This window comes from Mobula birostris, chromosome 3 (genome assembly GCF_030028105.1).
Source record: "Mobula birostris isolate sMobBir1 chromosome 3, sMobBir1.hap1, whole genome shotgun sequence".
Lineage (NCBI taxonomy): Eukaryota > Metazoa > Chordata > Chondrichthyes > Myliobatiformes > Myliobatidae > Mobula > Mobula birostris.
The window spans coordinates 92,523,887-92,550,987 of NC_092372.1; the positions used below are offsets into that span (position 1 = coordinate 92,523,887).

General features: G+C 43.3%; 1 protein-coding gene across 1 annotated transcript in view; it reads left to right on the plus strand.

Moving 5' to 3' along the window:
- The window catches only part of wdr1 (WD repeat domain 1), a 46,274-nt gene extending 30,640 nt beyond the window's left edge, over nt 1–15,634 (plus strand). Inside the window, exons 11-15 of the mRNA XM_072253030.1 lie at nt 661–748; nt 1,471–1,581; nt 7,155–7,331; nt 9,379–9,523; nt 14,774–15,634. Of these exons, the coding sequence (XP_072109131.1) occupies nt 661–748; nt 1,471–1,581; nt 7,155–7,331; nt 9,379–9,523; nt 14,774–14,883 (631 nt within the window). The 3' untranslated portion in view covers nt 14,884–15,634. The remainder of the gene's footprint in view (nt 1–660; nt 749–1,470; nt 1,582–7,154; nt 7,332–9,378; nt 9,524–14,773) is intronic.
- The last annotated feature ends 11,467 nt before the right edge of the window (nt 15,635–27,101 follow it).

Genomic DNA, 27,101 nt, shown 5'->3' on the forward strand with positions numbered 1-27,101 from the left:
ATGGGATAAGCTGCCAGTAGAATCTATAGTGATGAGTATACTGTTGGGTTCAGGACAGACAACACTTGTGAACTTCTCAAATTTCAAAACAATCAACTTTTTGATAATTAAATCATAATGTAAAATTAATTAAACAATGTAAATGACCTTAATGTCCTTGAATAAATGAGCTAGATATCCCTGTGTTAGGTCTTGTGTGGTGTAGTTTAATGTCCTGATTCCACAACATAAATGAACCTCAAGTTCATTCTCTATGGAATTCCTTGATTATGTTACATAAAGAACAGGAAATAAATGTTAATCTTAGCAGGAAGTCTTGATTGTCCCTAAAAGATAGCCAAAATGCCAATAATCCACAGGTAGTTTGTGCCACCAGTAGAATTCCTGCTTAACAAATTGCACTTTAGTTTCAGTGTGTTGCTCATGTTCATTTAGTTGGGTTTAAAATCTATTCAAGACTCTGCTGGATGTAGAGTCCGATTGCATGGGCAGGATGGGTGGCAAGCATTGAAGTAGTAACTTGATATTTGTATGTAATGTTAACAGTTAGAAGCATGTAGCCCCTTCATGGGAAAAGAGATTGGATATTGTAAGTTATTTTGGGGAAAATGATGGAATAATGTGTAAGAACATGAATAACTTTCCTTTTGTTTTATTTAGTGCTCAAAATACAGTAAAGCTGGATGTCCAACCCAAGAAATTAGCAGTTGGTCCTGGTGACTATACAGTGGTTATTTGTATTAACCAGGTAACGTTAAGCCTTATGAATGATGTATAGTTTTGTGACTAAAAGCTAATACATGATACATTCACTTTAGGGGGTATTGTCCGATACATAAGTTCAGCTATTGTGGTAAACCATATATATATATATATATATATATATATATATATATATGTTGTAACTGGGTTAACTGTCTGGACACGCCCCTCTGCTGACTGCCCCTGTGGCTCCTCCCACAGAGTCCTGTTTAAAGGTGTTCACCTTGTCCCTCCCCCTCAGTCCAGGGGCAGACACTCACTGTGGAGGTCGTATTATACAGCGAATAAAAGCCTTTCAGTATTTTACCAAACCTCAGTCTTTTAGAGTTATTGAAGGTGCTTCAGCTATGGTCTCATTTAGCAGAACAGGCTTATGGCGGTGTAAATAAAATTATTCTGCTTCTGTTTTATTCTATTTCTCTTTTGGAGGGGGTGGAGGTTTTTATTCAGATTGATTCACATTATCTTATCTTGTGTTTATAATGTAATTGAATCTTGTTGGGCTTAAATAAAATATTTAATTTCACTTTTTTTTTGCTTTGTCAATTGTTCAACTGAGAAGGGCTACTGCAAATTTGGAAGAATTTTATTGTGTAGTTTCAAATGGGCAAATTAAGTTGTATCATTTAGCTTATGATTCTTTAAACTTGTTCAATCTACAACAAATAGCTTTTAAAATGAGGCTACTCAATGTATTTGTATGCTCAGATTGTACTTCTGAAGAACAAGAAGAAAGTTTTCACTGTTGAAAATCCTGGTTATGACCCAGAATCTGTGTCAATTCACCCTGGAGGAGTAACCGTGGCTGTGGGAGGAAATGTAAGATACTACCTTTTGTTCACTGCTTTTTAGGAACATTCTTGAAATTGAATGAAACTTTAACAGAACAAACTTAATCGAAGTTTGTAATTGATGTACATTTTAGCATGTAGTTCTACTGAATACGCAATTGCTTTAAAAACACTTAGATACTCCTTTACACCTTGAAATTAGGGTGGCACAAGGATGCAGCTGCTGCTTCATGGTGCTGACGTCTTGGCTTAGAAACATAGGAAACCTACAGCACAATACAGGCCCTTTGGCCCACAATGGTGTGCCGAACAGATACTTACTTTAGAAATTACCTAGGGTTACCCATAGCCCTCTATTTTTCTAAGCTCCATATACCTATCCAGGAGTCTCTTCAAAGACCCTGTCGCATCCGGCTCCACCACCGTCGCCGGCCGCCCATTCCACACGTTCACCACTCTCTGCGTTTTTTTTAAAAAAATCCCAAGCAAACTTACCCCTGACATCTCCTCTGTACCTACTTCCAAGCACCTTAAAACTGTGCCCTCTTGTGATGGCTGTTTTAGCCCTGGGAAAAAGCCTCTGACTATCCACGCGATCAATGCCTCTCATCATCTTATACACCTCTATCAGGTCACCTCCCACCCTCTGTCGCTCCAAGGAGAAAAGGCAGAGTTCACTCAACCTATTCTCATAAGGTATGCTCCCCAATCCAGGCAACATCCTTGTAAATCCCCTCTGCATCCTTTCTATAGTTTCCACATCCTTTCTGTAGTCAGGTGACCAGAACTGAGCACAGTACTCCGTGGGGTCTGACCAGAGTCCTATATAGCTGCAACATTACCTCTCAGCTCCTAAACTCAATCACACGGTTGATGAAGGCCAGTGCACTGTCTGCCTTCTTAACCACAGGCTTCTACCCTGACCTTTGCATATTCTCCCTGTGATCCTCTAGCGTATTTTTCATGTGCTCAGATCTCATCCTGTCTTTCAAAAGACATGGGGATTGGTAGGTTAAATTAGCACTGTAAATTATCTGTAGGTTCATGGTAAGTGGTGGAATCTAGAAAGAATTAAATTGGGGAAAATAAAACAAGGAATTAATTTAGGATTCGCGTAAATGGGTGGTTGATGGTCAGCGCAGACTTGGTGGGCCAGAAGGACTCGTTCTGTTCTGTATGCCTCTAACCCTATAATCAATAAAATCATAAAGACGACATTTTTTCTACATCTATCCTCCAGTATTTCATCTGTGGCCCTGCAGATGGTTCTTTTAAGTGCCCATCCTAACTTCTGTTTGAATGGGATGAGGGATTCTATTTGTACTAAACCTTTTAGGCAATGAGTTCCTGACATCGATTGAACTGTTTTGGGGGATGGGAGGGGGGGGAATCCCTCATAGAGTTTGTAGAAAAGTACAACACAGCCCAACTAGTCCATGATGAACCATTTAAACTGCCTACGCCTATCAAGCTGCACCGGGACCATAACCCTCCATTTCCCTACCATCCATGTACCTATCCAAACTTCTTTTAAACATTGAAATCAAGCTTGCATGCACCACTTGTGCTGGCAGCTCATTCCACACTCTCATGACCCTCTGAGTGAAGAAGTTTTCCCTCGTGTTCCCCTTAAACCTCACCTTTCACCCTTAACCCATGACCTCTGGTTTTAGTCCCACTCATCCCGGTTGGCATTTACCTTATCTGTACCCCTCATAATTTTGTCTCCTTCTATCAAATCTCTCAATCGTCTACATTCCAAAGAATAAAGTCCTAACCTATTCAATCTTTCCTCCACACCTGGCAACATCCTTGTAAATTTTCTCTGTATGCTTTCAACCTTATTTGCATCTTTCTTGTAGGTAGGTGACCAAAACTGCACACAATACTCCACATGAGGTCTCACCAATGTCTTGTACAACTTAAGCATAACACATCTCCTGCACTCAGTACTTTGGTTTATGAAGGCCAGTGTGCAGAAAGCTATCTTAACAACCCTATCTACCTGTGACGCCACTTTCAACAAATTATGGACCTGTATTCCCAAATCACTTTGTTCTACCACACTCCTCAGTGCCCTGCCGTGCACTATGTAAAACCTAGCCTGGTTTATCCTACCAAAGTGTCATCTCCCCTCTAATTCTTCTAGCAATAACTTCAGATCTGTGCCCTAGATCTTCCAAGGGGATTTGCTTTTTCTTATTTACTCTATGCTTCTTAATTCTGTGCTCTTCTGTCTCCATTCAGCTGTACATGTATGAAAGAAAACAATTGGAGCTTAACCAATCTTTCTTCAAAGTTTCTGAGCCTAGTTTGCCACTCTTCCTAGGATCTCAGAAGTTTACATTTTTTAAAAATTTATATTTCCATTTAGGACTTTGAATATTGTGCTTAAGATCCATGTAAACCACCAATTTCAATGCCTTCATCCAACCTCCTCAACTCAAAAAAGATAGACACAATCTTCCCTTAATAAATCCATGTTAACTGCCCTTGATTAATTTGTGCATTTTTAAACTTAACTTTGTAATGTAGTTAATCAGAGAGAAACAGCTCACCATTACTGCTTAATATTTTTATATCTTAGAGACTTGCTTTCAAATTTGCTCCCTTATGTCCCTTAGAGGGAGGCCTATAAGACAAACTCAATTTTAAAAAAAGTTGTTCATTACGTTCAACCCTTGATGATCCTTCATAATATATCATTACACCTATGCTTCTTTCTAAAATTTTGGTATTGTTTCTTCCTCCTTTGGTAATTTTTGTCTGTGTCATTTTGGTCAATTTCTTCAATTTTCCTTTAGAAGACCATAAAACAAGAACAGAATTGGGCCATTTGACCCACTGAATCTACTCCAATATTTGATCATGGCTGATTCATTGTTCCTTTCAACTTCATTCTCTTGCCTTCTCCACATTAAATATACCCAGTGACTTGGTCTCCACAGTTGTCTGTTGTGACAGATTCACCTCCCTCTGGCTGAAAAAAAAACTCCTTCTCATCTTAAAGGGACACCCTTCTATTCTGAAGCTGTATCTTCTGGTCTTAGTCGCTCCCACTATTTGGAACATCCTCACCACATTCACTCTATCTAGGTCTTTCAATATTCAGTATGTTTTAATGAAGTTCAGTCCCTCCCCCCCACCCCCCACCTCCAAACTCCAATGAGTACAGGGCTAAAGCTTATCAGATGCACCTCATATGTTAACCCTTTCAATCTGGGATCATTCTTGTAAACCCTTGACGTCTCTCCAATGCCAGCTCCATCCTTGAATATAGGGCCCAAAACTACCTTAGCATTACATTCTTGTTTTGATATTCTAGTCTCCTCGAAAGGAATGCTAACATTGCATTTTCCTTCCTTACTACAAACTCATCTACAAGCTCACCTTTAGGGAATTCTGCACTAGTAATTCCAAGTCCCTTTGTACCTCTGATTTCTGAATTAACTCCCTGTTTAGAAAATAGTCTGCACCTTTATTCTTTCTACCAAAGTGCATGACCATACACTTCCCAACACTGTATTCCTTCTGCCACTTCTGTGCCCCCATTCTCCTAATCTATCCAAGTCTTTGTGTTTACAGGATGTATTTCTCAACACTGCAGTACCTACCCTTCCACTTATCCTTGTATCATCTACAAACTAGGCCACAGAGCCATTCATTCTGCCATCCAAGTTATTAACATAACATAGCATGAAAGGCAGCAAAACAAATACCAATCGCTGACATCCAACCGGAAAAGGTGCCTTTTATTCCCACTCTTTGCCTTCTACCAGTCAGCCAATCTTTTGTCCATGCTAGTATCTTTCTTGTAATACCATGGGCTCCTAACTTGTTTTGCAGTCTCGTATGCAGTTCCTTCGGAAAATTCAAAGGAGAGTCACCTACTCTCCTTTGTCTATTCTGCTTGTTAATTCCTCAAAGGAAACCACATTGACTACAGTCTATCTTATTAGGTGCTTCCAAGTACTCCGAAACCTCATCTTCAATAGTGGATCCATCTTAATAACTACTGAAGTTAGGCTAAATGGCTTATAATTCCCTGTCTTTCGTCTCCCTCCCTTAAAGAGTGGAGTGATATTTGCAATTTTCCAGTCTTCCAGAACCATTCCAGAATTTAGTGGTTCTTGAAAGATCACTACTAATGCCTCCACAATCTCTTCAGTTGCTTCTTTCAAATATCTGGGGTCTAGTTCATTGTTCCAGTTCTATCATCAAACCTTTCAACTTCCCATGCACCATTTCCTTAAAAATAAAGACTACTTTTTGATGCTGTTGATTTTCTAGCATGCTACTGGTGTAGTTACACAGTTAAAGATGGACAAAAAAGCTTAGTTCATCTACTATTTTATTGTTTTCCCATTACTATTTCTCCAGTATTGTGTTCCAGTGGTCAAATGTCCACTCTTGCTCTTTATATATCTGGAGAAAAAAAATGCTGTCTCTTTTATATTATTGGCCACCTTTCTTTATTTCATTTTTTTTCTCTCCTTACTGCATTTTGAATTTTTTGCTATATTGTATTCCCACCCTTTTGCTTTTAGAGTATGCTGTCTTTGACTTCCCCTGTCATCCACGGTTGCCTCATCCTCCTTTTAGAATGTTGTTTCTTAGAGATGTATCTATCCTGCAACTTCACAATTGCTTTCACAAACTCCAGCCATTGCTGCTGTACCATCATCCCTGCTAGTGTCCCCATCAAATCAACTTTGGCCAGCTCCTCTCTCATGCTTCTCCCTTCAAACAGCAGGGTAAATTCTATAATATTATGTTCACTGCCTCTAAAGGGTTCCTTTATTTCTAATCCCAAAGCTGGTTCATTACACAGTACCAAACCCAGAATTGCCTTCTCTTGTGGACTTAACCACAAGCTGCTCTAAAAAGCCTTTTCATGGGCATTTTACAAATTCCTTCTCTTGGGATCCAGCACCAACCTAATTTTCTGTATATACCTGCATATTGAAATCCCTGTGCTCATCATAGCATTGTCTTTTTTATCTCCTGTTGTAATTTGTACCCCACATCCTCACTACTGATTAGAGGCTTGTATATATTTCCAATCAAGGTCTTTTTACCCTTGTAGTTTCTTAACTTTATTTGCAAAGATGCTGCATCTACTGATCATATACCACTTCATTCTAAAGATACAGTTTCATTTATTTACCAAAATAAAACCCTCGGCCCACCTGCTTATCTTTACATTAGAATGTCTATCCTTGGATTTTAGAGCTCCCAGCTGTGATCTTCTTTCAACTATGACTTTGTGATGCCCACAAACATCAGACCGGACAATTTCTAGCTGTGCTATAAGGTTTTCTACCTTACTTTTGTATACTGTGTGCATTTGAATATAACATACTCTATTCATTGCCTTTCTTCTCAATTTTGTCTCCATGTTTTCTGAAGTTAAATTCTTGTCCCTTTCTGGAGACTTCAGGAACTTCTCCTGGAATTTGTATTTTTTTTCCATTTTAAAGACCATATCAATGTTAAGTTTCATTGTGCAGGATTATTGTTTTGTTCTTGTGCTTCTAATTCTGTGTTTCTTACTTTGGTTTTCTTGTTAAATTAAATTATGGTATTTGCTTTTCTTTGAAGGATAGCAAAGTGTACCTATATTCTATTGAAGGAAACACATTGCAGAAAAATGAAAAAGTTTTGGATCTTGATAGCAGAGCACTTGTTACTGATCTATCTTATTCACGTGATGGTGCAACCCTTGCTGTCTGTTCTGCAAATAAAGCAACAACATTCACGGTTGGAGATGATTATAAGGTATTAAATTCTATTTCTGTAGGAGATTAAGAATTACTCTTTCCTTATGATAGCGGTAACAACTTAATTTGTCATAGTTCATCTTGTGTATAGCCTGATCAAATTATTGGATTAATTAAAGGAATTCAGCTCTTTCAATATAAGGTGTCTTCAATAAACGCTGTTGTCCTCTCCCACAGTCTGGTAACTCATCCACATCTGCTTTGTGTATAATTGGCTCTACAAAAATTTAGCATCATCCTTTGCTGCAAAATAAATTCATTTTAATTAAATAAACTTGGTCTTGAACTTGTTCTATAATTAAATGGAATGATGAACTTTACTATTTTTGTAACTTCAACGTCTTTTTTTCCCACATGTCGTACACATGCCATTCTAGGTGATAATTCTCCCCAAAAAAATTACTCTAGTTTAATAGGAAGCATGGCACAAAAATTCACAATTGGAAGATTTTTCAGTTCAAGCCATATTAACTGGTTGATTTTTTTTTTCCCCCCCTCTTGGATAGCAATAAGTGTGGCTAGACTTTCTGGGCTTGGAAGTGAAAGCACACCTGTGTATCTCAACACTAATATTGTCCAGCTTCTCTTGCAGGAAATTTTTAGTTGCCCATATCTGTTGCAAGTTCTTGCACTGCAAAGAGATGAGTAGATAGGTTCTTGCCATCTTCAGTAGCAGTAATATATACAGACTTGTTAACAGTGCTGTCATTCCATAAGGGATTTCAGCTGTGGATGCATGCCATAGTAATGTGCTTCTCTGTTACCATACAATTTTAATTCACTTGACCAATGCCAAGGCCAGACATTACTACTGTTTAGATATGATCGTAGTTTGAATGTTGTACTTGTGAATCTTGAATGTATTATGTCTAGCACGAATGAGTTTCTGCCCCTTTCTCCAAGTGAGAAATGTCCCCAAAGGGAGTTCATTCTACAAACTATAAATGGTGAGGTTTCCATGTAGTTTTGTGATGAATCTTTAAATGTACATATCTGATGTCAGGTATTGACAGATAAATTGTGGTATACCCATAAAGATCTGAGATTGTTGCAGTAAAACTGATCATGCTAACCAATTGTCCTAACCCCACATGAAATGATTGGTTACTGCCTAGGGCTTGCATGGTTGAAAATGTGCAGCCCAGACCTAAGGGTTGGCTGGGAAAGGTGGGGATATTTGAATGGTGAATCCATAAGCTAGTTTGATCTTCTGCATTTGTCTGGAAAAGGAGATACCCTGTGCTGTTATTATGGTGAATTGAGCACTTGTGGGCATTTTTAGAGTTCTGCATACTTTGGGAGAGTCGTTGCTTTGAAAATACAAGCTTGTGATGTGTTGAAGGATGAAGGGAGGAAAGGCTGAAAAATTGTGACTGACATCCAAGTAAGCAAGGGATTTGACCTTGAAATAAGGGGATTGAGTTTGAGAGAATGCAGTGGGTGCAGTGTTAGGAAGGCACCAGACAAAATTTAATGAAGGTAAAGGAAAGTTTGTTTGTTTGTTGTGCCAATCAAACATTGCAGTGACAAATCCTAGTTGTTCCTACAGTGACCAAAACACAAATTATATTGCAGCCACAAGCTGTCATTCACCTGAAAGTAACAGGCTGCTTACCAGATCACCACAGTACAACAGGAAATAATTTCACTTTGGTGGAAATTACTCTAAATTGCATAACTATGTTCAATTGATTTTCTTTTACACCAGTTCCTTGTATTTCCCACTAAAAGTTATTCTAATTCAACTTTAAAACTAGCTGCAAATGACAATGAAATGCATCTTTTTACTTTGTATTCCCTTTAAAATGTACAAAATGTTTCTCCAGATTTTAGCCTTCCACAGCAGGCAGAAACCTGAAGTTTAAATAGAGATTTGCTTAAATTTTATTCATTGAAATGTTTTGTGTTGACTGTTCTCAGAAGGGTCGACCATGAAAGATTATTTCACTCTCTTGTGAGAATACTTTTATATACTTGGCCATGTGGTTGGAGAAGTTGGTGGATTTTGAACTGTGCTAATTGTAACAATGTGTGTTTTTGAATAGCAAGCAAATGAATTCTATGGCCATCATGCTAAAATTATCTGTGTGGGATGGTCTCCCGACAATGAGCACTTTGCAACTGGTGGAATGGATGGATTGGTCTTTATTTGGAGTTTGGATGATTCAACTAAAAGAATCAAAATCCCAGGTATGTCAGAAATTTCCCCCCTTTTTAAATTCTTTTCATCTCGTTCCTGTCTCAGCTCTTCCTAAGCTTAAATTAGTCATGCTTTAAGAGGCATTTCCATATTGTCATTTAGTTGTGATTGACAGACTTGAAGTAGTGGTGTTTGTTTCTCTTTCCACAGCGGTTATCTGACCTGAATCTTAATACTTTTTGTTTCCGGTTTCCTCCATTTCCTGTCCTTTTCTTTTGTATCATAGTCTAATTGGTCATGTTTGAGCAGTATTTATGTTCCTTTTAGCATGCATGGACATTCTGGGTTGAGCCCTTGCATAATTTTTGGACTGATCTGAAATGCCAGCAAATCCATTGCGCCCCCCCCCCACCCAAACAGAAGCTGCTTGATCCTCTTGTGTTTCTCCATCAGTTTACTTTTTGTTCCTGAGGAGTTGCTTTTATTCATTTTATTCTTTAATTGGTGAATATACCATACAGATTTTTAGAAGGTGCGTGAGATGCTGCAGCAAAGAAAATTGCAGAAAATGGAACCTCATGGTGAGGGAAGTAACACTCACATATACAACCAGAAATTAGGAATGGTGTATATTTTACTGATTTAGACCTGTATACAGTAGTGGATATTTAAAGCTGAGGTGAATACATTGGAAGAAGTTTGGAGAAGATTTCTTACACTACTGGATTAGGCAACTTGTCTTGTGAGGAAAGGTTAGACAGATTGGACTGGAGTTGAGAAGTACGAGAGGGAACTTGTTTGAAACTTGGACGCTCTTGTCAGGGTGGATATGGAGGTAATGTATCCCTTTCTGGAGACGTATTTTCTTTTTCTCTCTTGGGAACTTCCTTAAAGAATGGTAAAGATGGTCTGAATATTTTTTTAAACCTGAAGTAGATGTGTCCTTGATAAAATGCAGGGTTACCACGGGTTGACAGGACTGGATAGTTGAGTGTAAAATAGTCAATAGTCTTTTTACATGGACCAGGCTTGTGGAATCAAGCCAAATTTGTATGTTCATGGCAATCCACTCTTGGGGATGTGTGAAAACAGCAACTTTTTAATCAGGGTGGTGATTGAGATTTTGAAGGCAGAGTTTTGCAGCAGTTTTTCTGATTTGAGAAGCAAGGAAGCAGCAGTGCATAAAGAGGGCTACCTTTCAGTCAGGTCCGCAGTCAAGATTTAGAAAGCAGAGCTGTAAACCAGTTTTCTTTGAGTTGGAAGATCCACACCAGGAGTGTGAGAAAAGAACTACTTTATAATCAGGGCAGCGATCAAGATTTTGATGACAGAGTTCTGTGGTAGTTTTTCTGAGTTGTAGAGTGACCAGTCAGCAGGAGGCATTCATTAGAAAGAGCCAATAAGATTAATTCAAGTGCATGTAGAGTGGCCATTCCTTAGTGTGCGACACACACACAAAAAATGCTGATGAACGCAGAGGGTCAGGCAGCATCTATAGGAAGAGATACAGTTGACGTTTCAGGCTGAAATATTTTCTCCAGGGCCTTGCAGAGACTTGTTTAACTGGTTCGTATGATGAAAACTGTCTGTTAAGTGGGCTAGTTTCTGTAGCCAATCTTCATCTTCAAAGCACTTAGCAAAATCAGGCCTACGATTTTCTTGACAGTACTCCTGTAATTCACCTTTCAGCTCAGACACTCTGTTGAGAACTCTTCCTCTACTAAGCCATCGGATTTCTGGATGTAGCAGGAGATTGGTATGCTTTGCCTAGGTTTTCACACAATTTTTTTTTTTAAAAACATTCTCGAGTGAATTGGTCTTAAAGCTACTAAATAATTTGCTTCCTGAGTCTTTTTACTGACTGCAACTTTATTTTCAAAATGTTTAATCTGTTTTCGGTTTGTTTTAAATAATCAGCACTTTTACGTGTTGTACGGCTGTGGTTTGTAGTTGAATGTCTTTTCAATTTTGCTAGAGCCATTGCTGCATTTGTAAATTGTTTGCCACAGACTAGGCACAGGAGAATAGGGCAACTTGGATCACCGGTCCACGTAAAACCCATTGATAAGTAGCTTTCATTGTAAAGAGATGGTACCGGCTGAGTACTTTAGTCCTGCCCGTTGCTTTCGTCTCCAGGACCCAGAAGTGGCTGGTGGACCTCTTCTGGGACAACAGGAGGCATTGGGTCTCTGCTGTGGTCCAATGAGCGGAGGGCGGTCAGTCATTGGTCTGTATGCGCACCCACCTTGGGACCCTGCAGAGATACCAGTATAGCGATCACCAATCTGAGACTGCATGTGCTGGTGACGTACTTCCTCCGCCGGAAACGTTACCTGCAGGAGGGCACAAGGCTTCCGGTGGACAGCAATAGCCACACAGCTTTGAGGGAACCACCTCACTTTTACCAAGAACTGTTGAGGGTATGGGGTCTAGTCTCATCCGGACAGGGTGCTCCAGCTGCGGGGTGGTGGGGGGGAGGGGAGGGAGGGATTGGTTCCCATCCCATAACAGTGGGTATTAAGGATGCTCAGGGAAATGGAGGGTGTTCCGGCTGCACCACCACCTGCTGGGACCCAGGCCTCAGAATACCATGCGGGAGAGGGTCCCATACAATTCCAGGTTTGAATGGCTTGCCATGTGAAAAGCATCTGATGGCTCTGGGCCTGTTTTCATTAGAATTTAGAAGAATAAGGGGTGATCTAATTGAAACCTATGAACCAGTGAAAGGCCTTAATAGAGTGGATGGGGGAAGCGAGTTTCCTCTGGGAGGAACATCTAAGACTAGAGGGGACAGCCTCAAATAGAGGGGTGTCCTTTTTTGAATGGTGATGAGGAATTTCTTCAGCTAAAGAGTGGTGAAACTGGAATTCTTTGCCACAGGCAGCTGTGAAGGCCAAGTCTTTACGTATATTTAAGGCAGAGGTTGATAGATTCTTGATTAATCAGGGTATGGAGGGATACAGGGAGAAGGTGGGAAATTGTGGCTAAGATGAAAAACGGATCAGCCATGATGAAATGGCAGAGCAATCTTGATGGGCAAAATGAACTAATTCTGCTCCTGTATCTTACGGTTTTGTGAATTCTATCACTCAGTAGACGCAAGCATTGTGGTATACTGCCATCTACAGGTTCTTCTCCAAGATGCATGCCATTCTCACCTGGAAAATTGTTGATAACTTTGTCAATTTTCTAGCTCCTGGACTCCCTATTCTAGTGCAATTTTGGAATACATTGAGAAAGTCCGGAACATTTATTCACCACCTTACCTTGCGATGGACAATTAATGCTGGCTGACAAAATGCATGCAAATCATGGAAAAAGAATAACAAATTAAGTCTACATCCACCATATCAATTACCTCTATCTCTGGCTGTTTGTGCAGCATTATAACTAGGTTATTTTGAGATTTGGTGTCACTTTTAGAAAACTGACAAGACAAAAGAAAAGAAATAGGAAACAAATCTTGAGATTCTGCATGTAGTTTCAGCTAACCACTGCAGTGAAACACTATTATAATTGGAGCAAAATTGTTAAGATACACACAGTAACCAATATATTGGGTACCTTCTGTACCTAATAAAATGGCCACTGAGTTTGTTTGAGGTCATCTGCTACCGTAACCCATCCAGTTCAAGGTTTGCCATGTATGTTTAGAAATGGTCTTCTGCACACCACTATTGTAACACATGGTTACTTGAGTTACTGTCACCTTCCTTTCAGCTTGAACTAGTCTGGGTGTTCTTCTCTGACCTCTCATTAATAGGTATTTTTGCTCACAGAAGCGCTACTCACGGGATGTCTCTGTAAACTCTAGAGACTTGTGTGTGAAAATCCCTGGAGAGCAGCAGTTTCTGAGATATTCAAACCATCCTATCTGGCACCAAGAATCATTCAAGTTTCAAATTTAATTATCCTTCAAATATAAAGGAATATAGCTGTGAATATGGAGTTCCTCTGGGACCAAGGTGCAAAACACATTACCAACAGCACACTACACGAGCACATAATGGCTAAGATTTTAAAAAAACACTTGCAGTCCCAAAGAGGAAAAATAATATGGGCCATTTCCTGGCCTTGTTTTTCCATCAAATAAACACTGGAGGCCAGCCCCAACCCAGTACGAAATCCAGTGGTACATAGCTATCTTCAACCATAGCTGCAAACGGGCAGCTCTAAGGAATATGAGCCTTTTCCGTACAACAACTAAGGCAATGCAGTCTTCCCCCACCCACTATCGGTCTTACGAGTGAACCGGGTTTGCAGTATTCTACATTACCAATGTCTGACAAAATCTTGTGATCAAACTAACGACGTCAACGACAATCACTTACTGTTTTTTGGACTGCATACAATCTCAGCACAACGTTATATAACAAACCGGGCAACAACACATCAGTGCGCAGTTTGTCCAGCTCCGTCACCATCAAGCAACTTGCTGATGGGATAGTCCTGCAGTATTTGATGTTCTTACTATGCAGCAGTGACTTCCAATCATAAGAGACATACAGGATGAACAAATAATTGGGCCCAGAGTGACCTCTGCATCCAAGTCCACTGCTATCTTACTGGATGTTCAGACACATGCATCATATTTCTTCCCCATTCTATTGTTTGGTCTGAGCAACAGCTGAAATTTGACCATATCTGTATGTTTTTTATGCACTGAGTTGCTGCCACGAGACTGGTTGAATAAAAGAGGAATTGTTTCAATTTAATAGAAATTCCAGATGGTGCATGGAAATCTTGACAATACATTGAAATTATTTTTTAGAGGTGGTTCAGATTAGATTTCATTCCCTTTCGTTGAGTTTTTGGGTTGTGATTTGAATATTGTATCCTCATGCAGAGATTTTGTGGATGAAATTGATCTACCCTGGTAGCTTCATTGGTGACATTATAACATGGTTTATTGGGTGCTGTTGTTTAAAATGAACTGCTTATGGTTAAGATGTTATCTTAAAGTGGACAACTTGCCAAAGCTTTGCACTTGTAGTAGTGTTTTAAGTGATAAATGAAGATTGTAAATTGTCCTAAATGCATGTGCTTCAGATCCTGAGTTTTGAACCTTTTTTTTTAACCACACAATCTAAGAAATGCAGATAAAATTAAAATCTAATAACAGCCAAGATGCAAACCAACACAATTCTGAAGGAAGTCGGTGGGTCTAGCAACATACCTTCAGGGAAATGAATTGTTAACATTTTGGGGTCACACCTTTCATTAGGGCTATGGATTGAATGCTTCCTTGCTATTTTTAATGACTTCAATTGTGGATTTTCATTATTTTTTTCTCCCCATAGATTCTCATCGATTATATCACATTGCCTGTGTTGCTTGGATGGATGAACATACTTTGGTGACAACATCCCATGATGCTTGTGTAAAGCAGTGGACCATTGCCTACAACTGAACAAACTGGTTTATTTTGGGAGGGTGCCTAGAATTTCAGGGACTAGGGTTGCTGCTGTAGAAACTTAGTGTCGAGCAAAATATTTCTTTGCCCAGTGGGCCCACATCACAATCCCAGTTCTAATATACTATGTTTGGAAAGCTTTAGCAGAAATAAATTTGCACGCGTAAAGCACTTGTTAACATAATCTCTGGAGTTTAGTCTTGTATGTTCAACATTCCAGAGGCAACAGCCTTATTTTTATTCCTATCATCCTTACTTGCAGCTTTTTTTTTGGTTGAAGACCAGATCCATGACGTATTGAATTAAATCGACAGTCTCAAACTACAACTGAAGAATATTTCTGTATAGTGGCAAGATAATTAATGTGTGATTGGAATTGATGCAAGTGCAGCTACTGTATATTGTACATGTTATTTCTTTTGCTTTTGAAATCTGTACTGCACATTTATTGCCTCAAATGTTCTCCAGATCAGAAAAATACCTAATAAACTTTTTAATGCTTTAAGAATTCAACAATTGGAGTGCTTGTTCCATTGGATGCAATTTATACTCATTGAACCATCTGAGATGTGATATTATTTGTGCTGTGTCAAAGTGATATATAGGGAAATTCTCATCATACTATTTCAGAAAAATGTGATTACTTTAAGAATGACTTTCCTAATTGCATAATAGGAAACATAGCAATCAAGCTGTTTGCAACATGTATATGTGGGCTTCTGTGGCAATAAAGATTTTAGAATAAATAGCCAATTGAATCTTGCATGATGACAGGTGTTTACTGGGTTCATGTTGCTTGACATTTACACCATGTTTGTTGTGTATATACAAATTTCTTTAGGTTTTCAAGCCTGGACAATTTTTTCCTGAAGCACTTTTTTTGCAGCCCGGTTTCCATCAAAGAAATAAAAATGCTTGAGTTGATCAGAATTTGTAAAAGTTAGTTTGTATTATATTTGAAAGGCAGAACTCTGATAGCTACTGCAGTGAGTTTTGACTTGCACATGGGGTAGAGGGAATGTGAAAAATTGAGTAGTCAACTAATCAATTAGATCATGTACTGTATGTGCATTTAATTGACTTTATTTCATATCCTTTGTATTGCCTAACAAAATTCTCTTTAGCTCAGTATTGAAAACTTCAGTTTGCATGGCATCTACATTTTAATAGTTATAGAGTTACCAGAGAAAATTTTAAGATTTCTAGTTCCCCTTGTGGCATAAGAACTTTCTGATTTTGCTTATGACTTCTTTCTGGATTTGCCTAGCAGAGATGAAGAATTTCCACCCTACCTACGTTTTTTTTCATAACCAACTTAATTTTCAATCAGATCACTCCTTAATCCTTGGGTATACAAGCTAACTTAGGCAAACCACCTTAGCTAATGTTTCTATTGTGTGTGCACCATCTCAAAATAAAATCCTTTCTGAAAGGCTGTGGAGATTTCCATGTACCATCCGGAATATATCAGTTTCTCTTAATTTTCCACTTATTCCAGTCCCATTGAGAATGAACAATGAGAATTTCCTTCGCTTTTAGCGCTTACCCAACAGTAATTAGTATTTTGTGTATGTGGTTATTAAAATCTTGTTGGCCTTCCATAATTCCTGCATACTTGCCATTTGGATAATCTACATTTTGAAGCTTAATGTAATTGACATTCACTGCCCCATATTGAGCATTATTGGACTTCTGCTTTGCTTACTTGTTTAATTTTACCCTTTTGTAAGTTCCTGCTCCTGTTTACATAGGTGCTTTTAGTGGCCTCCACAAAACAGGCCCATCTAGTCTGTGCTGACCTTGTCTTCTGCCCTTCCATCCACTTTTCTCAAATATTACAACTGAACCTGCATCTATCACTGCTGCTGCTAGATCTTTCTCCAATGAGCCACATTCTACATGAAGGTGCACCCCCACAGCTGCCCCTTCGAATTTCACCTTTTACCCTAAACCTATGACTTCATGTTGTAATCTGACCCAACTTGAAACAAAAGCTTGCATGCTTTCACCCTGTGAGGGTGAGGGCCACTGTCAGAGTTGACCAAGGGTATTGCATCCTAGCTGTCTAGATAATGTGAGGCTGAGCAGTACAATATGGAGAACAAGGTGATGCCCATGTAGCAAGCTCCTCCTCACCACACATCTGACAACCCCAAAAGGAATGGCAGAGACTGATACAGTTTGGTGCTAGCAACATTGCAGGAGCTGTCAGTCAATGTTGAACTCAATATAGGACTGCCTTAGGGACTCCAGCTCAATTTTTTTTTCCATTGGAGTTTACTCCCGAAGCCTTCTTCATGAGTAGGTATAGCTGCAAGGCAGTGTAGGTTTGATATCAGAATTTTCCTCCTAGGTGAAATGCCAGCCATGGCTGATGAGCCCTATCTGCCCGAAATGACTCGTCTTATGGTAGCAGTAACCTGCCTTTGCCCCTTCTCCTGTCAGTAGAAACTGATCTGCCAGACTTAGTAGCTAAGGCACATTTGAGGACCAGGAGCTGGACTTGGTTGTCAGAGGCTGTTTGAGGCACATGCCATTGGGAGCATTTAAATGGAAGTGGGAGCATGTCCCCATTATCCACCTCCAGCTATAACAAGAAACCATTTGCCCTATCTATACCCCTCATAATTTTGTATACATCTAAGATGTCCCCTCATCTCCTGCACTCTATGGAATAAAGACCTAATCTATTCAATGTTTTCCAGTAATTTGGATCCTTAAATCCTGTCAACATGCTTGCAAATTTTCTCTACAATCTCTTAAACTTATTGATAACTTCCCTATCGGTAGTGATCAGTATTTTCTTTATTTACATAGAGATACAGCGTTGAGCAGGTTCTTGTGACCCATCCTATTTAACATTAGCCTAATCACTGGACCATTTACAAAGACCAATTAACCTACCATCTGGTTCTTTTTTGGACTATGAGAGGAAACCTGAGCACCCAGAGGAAATCCAAATGGTCATGGGAAGAACTTACAAACTCTTCGCAATCAGCCTTGGAATTGAATTTCTGTGTTATACTAAATTTCGTAAAATGTTGGATAAAAATTTGAATAATTCCAAGCGACACTTTTAACTCTTTGTGAGCTCGCAGCATGTAAGATGTCTATACAAGTTAAGTGCTGTAGGTCTATTCATATAAAAGACCAAGTAGTTTGTCTGTCTTTGCATGTCTCTCTACGCTTGTGGAACTCCAATCAAAACCACGCTGAGTTAGTGGCATGAGAACAAAAGATTGGAAGTTGTCTCTGTGTGCGTCTTTAGTCTTTCTCTACCCTTTTGGAACTGCTGTTTATTGGGGCACCCTTCCCTCCTTTCTTGGGATTTCATCAAGACAGAGGAAATCATGATCAGCGCAGAGAACCCAGTGTGGTTTCACAAGTCGGAATGCGGAGATCTCCGACAACAGCGACAATCAATTGGTGACCAAGAATCCTGAGCCCCGAAATCTTTCTAACTTACTACTGCTTTTATTTTATGATAGTCAATTAGGCCTAAGTTACTTTGTTGTGCTTGTATGCTTATTATCAAACCTCTTGGCCACTCGATTTTTGGGGGGGTTTGATCAACCCAACCAGGTACACTTCGGCGCTGCGAGCAGGGTCCAGGAAAATGAGGTGGTGGACAAACAAGCCGAGCGATACCGTACCCGAGATTTATCAGGTCCACAGATGGACGGATTACCCTGAGGGTTTTGGATGCTGACTAATTTTCTGTGTAAATGGGGTCCTCCTAGACCTTGGGAGAAGGCACTTGCTGAATTGTCTGATGGTAAGCTTCTGTGTGTAACATCACGATGCCTTAACCATGCAGCTTTTCCCTCTAACCTATATGGTTCTCTGTCTCAAGTAGGGTGTATTTTTACGACCACGACAGTTAAATACTCAGAAAGGTCAGCTCTCTGAGGAAATTACGCGACTGCAGCATGAGTTGGTCTCTCTCAATTCTCAGAACACCACTTTAAATGAAACAGCACGCGAGGACGTTGTACACAAGCTGCACAGCGGTGGCGTGTAGATTAGCTACCATAACGCAGGCACAGCAGTTGCATGACGGCGGATCCTCTAAAAGTCGGATACATGGTCCTGCAGGAGGATTGGGATCCAGATACCCGGGTTGAGGATATCTGGTATGATGATGATTCGGATGGGGATCAGAACAATGTAATCGATGCGCGCCCCCTCTGACAAAAAGTAAAGAGGAATGCTGGAATGCTGATAAATAAAATCAAGTTCCAAGGGCTGTCCCTACTAGCACCGAGACCACAATCTGTAACTACACTACCACCACCACCCACCCTCCCCCCGCCCCCAGGCTCAGAACCAGAACTGCCACACCCAGGGGAGGATTACCAGCAGTACCTGAGCCCACAGAAGGTGGAAGACTTCACAAAGGCGGTGGGCTTGAAGGTTCAGGACTGCGAAGGTGAGGGCGGCGAGCAGCTGAAATTAAGAACTGTAAATGATGGCAGGCCTTAAACCGGCGTGCTTGAACGTGCGCAGTTTGAAGGGTACTGGGCGATGCGTTAGCGTGCTCCAGTACTTGGACACTGTAAAGGCCGACGTGACCTTCCTCCAGGAATGCGGACTACCACGCCTCCGCAACTATCGGAGCTGGTCACGGTGGTGGACCCAGGGTTTGTCTGTGTGGTCGGGGGGCAATGATTGTCGCGCCTCCGGCCTGGGGATTCTGCTACGGGGAGGTAACTTCTCAATCACCCAAGTTAAAGAGGTGGTTGCGGTGCGCCTCCTGGTAGCAGACGTCAAATACCGCACTCCGATCCGGCTAATCAACGTGTACGCCTCCCCCATGCGGAGCGAGCGGCTGGCCGTCTTCGAGAAGCTCCCACCGCTGCTGGTGCCGGCCCTGCCGGTCGTTCTGGCCGGAGACTTCAACTGCACCATTGATGCGGCTGGAAGATCCGGTAGTGCCGACAGCCGGCTGGACAGTACCTCCAGACTTCTGATGGAAACGGTAAAGACAGCCAAGCTGCGCGACGTCTTAGGCACCCCCACAGGTGGAGCACAGCCACAAGCCATCTGGACACGATCGGGCGGTTCAGCCCGCTCCCGGATCGACTTCCTCTTCCTCTCAGAGTCCCTCACGGTCAGGTCCACCGACATCACGCCGGTGTTCTTCTCTGACCACTGCCTTCTGCGAGCCACCTGTCACTTACGGGAGGACCAGAAGGCAGTCAGGGGGACATGGAAACTGAATGTAAAGCTGCTAACCCCAGAGAACATCGAGGAACTAGAGAAGGAGTACACAAGTTGGAGAACCTTGAAAGCCTTCTTTGATTTCCCTGATCATTGGTGGGAACCACCAAGGAGAACCTCAAGAGGTTCTTCATCCGCAAGTGTATCCAGAAAGCAAGGCAGGAGCAGAGTGAACTGCGTAAACTCCGGACAGAGTTGCAGCAACTTCTTCTGCAGTTGAAGGGGTGGATGTCAGGGAGGAATTGCGAGAGGTGAAGGGCCGGCAAGCCCAGCACCTCGCCGCCGAATCCTCCAAGATCATCTTCCGATCAAGGGTCCAAACCGTGGAGCAGGACGAGACGTGCTCACGCTTCTTCTTCCAAAAGGTACACAAGGGGAGCTCTGTGATCTACAACCTTAAGGAAGAGGACGGCTCAGTCGCGTCCGCGCAGACAGACATACTGAGGATCTGCAGGTCCTTCTATGCCGGTCTGTACGACGAAAGGGCTGCAGAATCCACTGCCTCCCGCAACTTCCTGTCGTCTGTCACGCAGGTCTTAGAGGACGGCAAACGAGAGAGTCTGGATCAGCCACTGACCCTGGACGAGCTGACAGGCTCCATCCGTTCCTTTGAGTCGAGTAAGATTCCCGGAAGCGACAGCTTACCAGCTGAGTTGTACTCGGCTCTGTGGAACGGGATGGGCCCAGACCTGCTGGAAGTGTACTACGCTATGCTTCTGGCCGGCTGCATGCCAGAGCCAATGAGGAAGGGCATCATCACCCTCATCTACAAGCAGAAGGGGGAAAGGGAGGACATTAGGAATTGGAGGCCAATCTCTCTCCTGAATGTGGATTGCAAGATCCTGTCCAAGGCTATCGCCAACAGCGTCAAGTCTGCTCTGGGACAGGTGATCCATCCGGACCAAACCTGTGCTGTACCGGGCAGGAAGATCTCAGACAGCCTCGCGCTGCTGAGGGACACCATCGCCTACGTGCAGGACAGGGGGGTGAACGCCTGCCTGGTCAGCTTGGACCAGGAGAAAGCCTTCGACAGGATATCGCACATGTACATGGTGGACGTGCTCTCCAAAATGGGATTTGGGGAGGAAATCCTGAATTGGATCAGACTGCTCTACACAAACATCTATAGTCCAGGTCAACGGGTGGGAAACAGACAGCTTCCCCATCAGGTCTGGAGTAGATAGATAGATAGATAGATAGATATACTTTATTGATCCCGGGGGATATTGGGTTTCGTTGCAGCCGCACCAACCAAGAATAGAGCATAAATATAGCAATACAAAAACTAAAAACAATCAAACAACAACATGCAAACTATGCCAGAGTCAGGCAGGGCTCGGCCTGAAACGTCGACTGCACCTCTTCCTAGAGATGCTGCCTGGCCTGCTGTGTTCACCAGCAACTTTGATGTGTGTTGCTGTCCCCTCTCCCCGTCTTGTTTTTGTGCTGCATTGAACCCTTTGCCGAAGCCATCAGGAGGGATGAGGGCATAAGAGGGGTGACACTGCCAGGCAGTGGAGGGACGCAAGTGAAAACCTCCCTGTACATGGACGATGTCACCATCTTCTGCTCTGATCCGAGGTCAGTTCGCAGGCTGATTGGCATCTGCGAGCAGTTTGAGTTAGCGTCGGGGGCTAGGATCAACCGCACGAAGAGCGAAGCCATGCTCTTCGACAACTGGCCCGACAGATCCAGTGTCCCCATCACCATCAGGTCTGATCACGTGAAGGTGTTGGGAATCTGGTTCGGAGGGGCTGAGGCGTGCAACAAGAACTGGCAGGAGCGGACTGCCAAGGTGAAATAGAAAGTGGGACTGTGGGGAGGGCACTCCCTGTCGATAACGGGCAAGAACCTGGTCATCAGGTGTGAGGTGCTCACAGGGCTGTTGTACTTGGTGCAGGTGTGGCCGTCCCCCGCTCCTACAGCTCGGAAATCACCCGAGCTGTCTTCAGATTCGTCTGGGGATCCAAGATGGATAGGGTCAGACGGACCGTCATGCACAAGTCCCTGGACCGTGGGGACAAGAACGTCCCCAATGTCGCCCTCACCCTGATGGCCAGCTTCGTGTGTGGCTGCATCAGGTTGTGTGTAGAACCCAGGTATGTGGGCACCAAGTACCACTATGTACCCAGGTTCTACCTGTCGCCCTGGCTACGAAGGATGGGTCTGGCCCCATTGCCGCGCAACGCCCCAGTCAGCTGGTCGTTGCCGCCATAACTGTCCTTCGTAGAAATGTTCTTCCAGGAGAACGCCTTTGACCACAGGGCCATCAGACAGTTGTCGGCACGTAATGTCCTGCAGGCACTGCAGGAGAAGGACGTGATGGACACAGTGGGGTGGTTCCCTGAGCAGACCGTCCAGTTCATCTGGCAAAATGCCTCATCGCCAGATCTCACCAGCAGGCATCAGGACCTCGCCTGGCTGGCGGTGAGAGGGATCCATCCTGTTCGCCCGGAACGTCGTCTCCACACCTCACTGCCCACGGGAGGACTGCAGTGAGGAGGAGTCTGTGACCCAATTCTTTGAGGCTGTGACACTGCTGAACCTCTCATCACAGCGCTAAGCAGTATTGCATCCGTATTGTACTGTTTCAGTACAATACATTTACGAGACCGAGTTGCTAGCTCGATTCTTAACCCAGCACGGATGGAAAGCGTGCAAGGGAGCCGGCTGGATTCGAACTCGGGAACCTTTGCTCTGAAGTCCAGCGCTGATGCCACTACGCCACCAGCTGACTACATATTTGTGTGTCGTAGCATTTTTTTTAAAAACTCGCAGTTATTTTGTAAATAACACTATTCTTTGCATTTCTGGTCAGATGCTAAATGCTTTTCATTAGCTTTCTATCTGTACTCGGCACAATGACAATAAAGTTGAATCTAATCTAACTTAATCTTTGCACACTGTCAGTTCGCAGAGAGGGTGTGAAGAAGGATGGACGGGCTAGTGTCACGTTTCATCCCCAGCAGCAGCGTAACAGAGGACTCTGTGATCTACGGGCTGTTCCCGGGGACGCACACGGAGACAAACATCCGGTGCTGCTGGCAGATCATCAACTCGATGAAAGACGCTCTTTGGTCGGCCCGAAACTTGATGATCTTCCAGCACATGGAGATGTCCGTGGGAGAATGCTGCCGACTGGCACATTCTCGGCTGCAGGAGTACGTGCTGAGGGACGCACTGAAACTTGGTGCAGCCACCGCAAGGGCCCGGTGGGGAAGGACCACGGTTTAGGGTTCTTCTCCCGCGGAAGTAGGAGGGGTCGGGTGGCGGGGAGTAATGGTGTGGTAAGGTAAACCAGCGGATTGCCACGTGGGTGGACAGAAGTATGGATCTGTAGAGACCACAAGGGAAATATATGTAAAGGCTTGAGAGTCATTGAATGGTTTATTGTATTTAATTTTATTTTTGAGTAAAGTATATTTTGAAATAAAAAAAACTGCACCACCACCCAGTGACAGGATTCTGCCCAAAGGCTGTGTCAGGAATCCTTGGCTAGCGGGATCACCCGCCTATGGACCTTAGGAAGCTCCCGACTGTTTATTTATTGTACCATGAATTGAGTTAGTAGACCCGACGCAGACTGGGAGACCGTTTCGCTGAACACCTACGCTCCGTCCGCCAGACAAAGCAGGATCTCCCAGTGGCCACACGTTTTAATTCCACATCCCATTCCCATTCTGATATGTCTATCCACGGCCTCCTCTACTGTAAAGATGAAACCACACTCAGGTTGGAGGAACAACACCTTATATTCCGTCCGGGTAGCCTCCAACCTGATGGCATGAACATTGACTTCTCTAACTTCCGTTAATGCCCCACCTCCCCCTCGTACCCCATCCGTTCTTTCTTTCTTTCTTTCTTTATTTATTTATATACACACATTCTTTTCCTCTCTCTCCTTTTTCTCCCTCTGTCCGTCTGACTATACCCCTTGCCCATCCTCTGGGTTTCCCCCCCTCCCCCTTTTCCTTCTTCCCGGACCTCCTGTCCCATGATCCTCTCATATCCCTTTTGCCAATCACCTGTCCAGCTCTTGGCTCCATCCCTCCCCCTCCCGTTTTCTCCTATCATTTCGGATCTCCCCTCTCCCTCCCACTTTCAAATCTCTTACTCACTCTTCCTTCAGTTAGCCCTGACGAAGGGTCTCGGCCTGAAACGTCGATTGTACCTCTTCCTAGAGATGCTGCCTGGCCTGCTGCGTTCACCAGCAACTTTTATGTGTGTTGCTTGAAATTCCAGCATCTGCAGATTTCCTCGTGTTTGAGTTAGTTAGGGTCATTAACATGGACTCATTGGTTTTGGCCGAATTCTCCCTGTGAGCAGTAATTATGCACGCTGTTTGTGTTTGCTACCCTGCCCCTTTGAATTGGGGTGCGTCTGCTTGTCCCTGGAACACCCCCCCCCACCACCCCCGGAAGCTATTTCGTGCCTTCGTAATATGGTAACGGCATCTGCCATTTATAATAATACCTTTAATGGACCTGAGGCTATCCCCTTGTCCCTTGGTATGCGCATCCGATTGATGGAAGAGGGATTCCCATGATGACATGGTGTCTTGCTGACTCTGTTGGGACCACCTGAGGGTTAGACTGTTGCAGAGACTAGCAGTCTATTGGCCCAACTTGAATGCAGACCGGGAACGGGTACAGGTTGCGGCTGCTTTTAAACCCTGGCAGCAGCAGGGGCAATCTGGGCGCATGATGAGTAGAACTAGCAATGTTGCAAACGGGCGGCGGATGTGCCTCAGCAGTCGGTATTAAAGAGCTCCTCTACCCGTTCCAGCAGATAGGAAATGTTTCTGTCCCTGCGAAAGGCAGGGCTGGGAAAGGGAAAAAAATAACAATGTACCGATTGATGTTTTTAATGTGTCATACTGTGAGTATTATGACCCGGGTGGGTTGCATTCGATACTCCAGACGAAGGGACTGGTCGCCCTTCATCGGACTGGAATGTTAATCCCAAAAAGCAGAACGTTCTCCGGTTATAACAGGGCCTGGGTGAATTGGACTCTGGCCGGCGGGTTGCTCAGCTCCTTCCCTAGGGGTATGGCCAGGGCTCTGGGACCGCAGTTGTTGCTATGACGACTCATATATCCGGCATCCCAGTGGGAGACCTGAGGCCATTTATACCTATCTCCCTCCCTTTGGTGGTTACACGATAATAAGCAGCAGCGAATTGCCCTGGTGAGCACTGGGGCTGAGATTACCTTATTACATGGGAATCCGGATCTAAAAGCAGGGGAGCGAGTGTGCATTCAGGGATATGGGAGTCGGTTACGAATGTTGTACGAATAAAAGTCTGCCTCGCTTTTGGTGAGGGACCTTCTCGGTCTGTCCCTGTGCTCATCTCCCAGGTACCTGAAACCATTTTGGGATTTGATTTATCAACGGGAACATCGATCACGATACCCTTTGCCAAATTTGCAAGAATGTTGAAATGGTTGAAATGGAAGAAGGTTGAAATGGCAAAGTTGGAACCTGTCTTTATACCCTTGCTATCGCAAACGGTATTTGCCAAAGCAATATTGTATCCCAGGAAGGCATAAAGAAATCGATCAGACAGTCCGGTCCCTTTTAAACCTGGGGATTCTTTGTCCTGCCTGATCCCCTCACGGCTCTCGTTTGCCCATCGGCAATCTGATGATTTATAGCACATGACCATTGATTATCTATCGCCTGTTAAATCGGTTTGCCCCTCCGCTGGCCACAGCTGTTCTGGACATTGTGACCCCGATCCAGGACCTTTCTAGTGGGACTGACAATTATTATGCTGTTATTTATTTGGCTAATGCTTTCCTCTCCATCCCTGTTGTTGAGCAGTCCCAGGGTCAGTTTGCATTTACATGGAATGGCCTTCAGTACACCTTTATACGGCTGCCATTGGGATATGGAACATAGAAAACCTACAGCACATTACAGGGTCTCGGGCCCACAATGTTGTGCCGATCATGTAACCTATTCTAGGAAGCTGCCTAGAATTTCCCTACCGCATAGTCCTCTATTTTTCTAAGCTCCATGTACCTATCTGAGAGTCTCTTAAAAGACCCTATTGTATTCGCCTCTGCTACCTTGGCTGGCAGTGTATTCCACACAAGCACTACTCTCTTATGTGAAAAACTTACCTCTGACATCCCCCTTTTACCTACTTCCAAGCACCTTAAGACTATGCCCCCCTCCATATGTCCGTAGTTCTACTATTTGGCATGGTGTGGCGGGTCAAGGTTTACGTGAATGTGCCTATCTCCCAGCAATGAAATAGCTCACGATACAATGTTCTATTGTGGGGATCCTCTGCAGGAGGAGGTTTCTGAGTCCTTTTACTTTGATTGATCACATGTGATCGAGGTGATGGGAAATTCTTCTTCTTCTTCGGTTGTCCATCAAAGTCCGATGATGACGTCCACTCCTTTAACGGTGAGATCTTTGATGACTATACAGTCCTATCCTGGACCCACAAGCTCTATTGCAGGTGGGACATGTATACGTGGTAGTGGTGGTGGTGGTGGTAACCATGGTTCCATTTCTCCTGGCTCTCTTCTGCTGTCTTCTGGTTGTTCTTTCCATCTCCAGAATACGAACCCTGTCCCTACACAGCTGTCGCCACGTGGTACGGTCAGCAGCAACCTCCTCCAGGTCCTCAGGTCTGATCTTGTGCTTCCTTAAAGCATTCTTCATCTGATCCTTCTAGCGCTTCTTCGACCTTCCAACTGAGCGTCGACCATGATGTAGCTGGCCGTATAACACTCTGCGGGGTAGCCGACATGGGGGCATCCTTATCACATGCCCCAGCCACTGCAGCTGACGCTGGGTGATCATGGCCTCAATACTCCTGCCGTTGGACTTTACAAGTATTTCAGTGTGAGGCACCAGCTCACGCCAGGTAATTCCCGGGACGCGCTGGAGGCAGCTTATGTGGAAGCGCTCCAAGGACCTGATGTGACGGCTGTAGGTTACCCAAGCTTCACAGCTATGAAGGAGGGTGGTGACATAGAC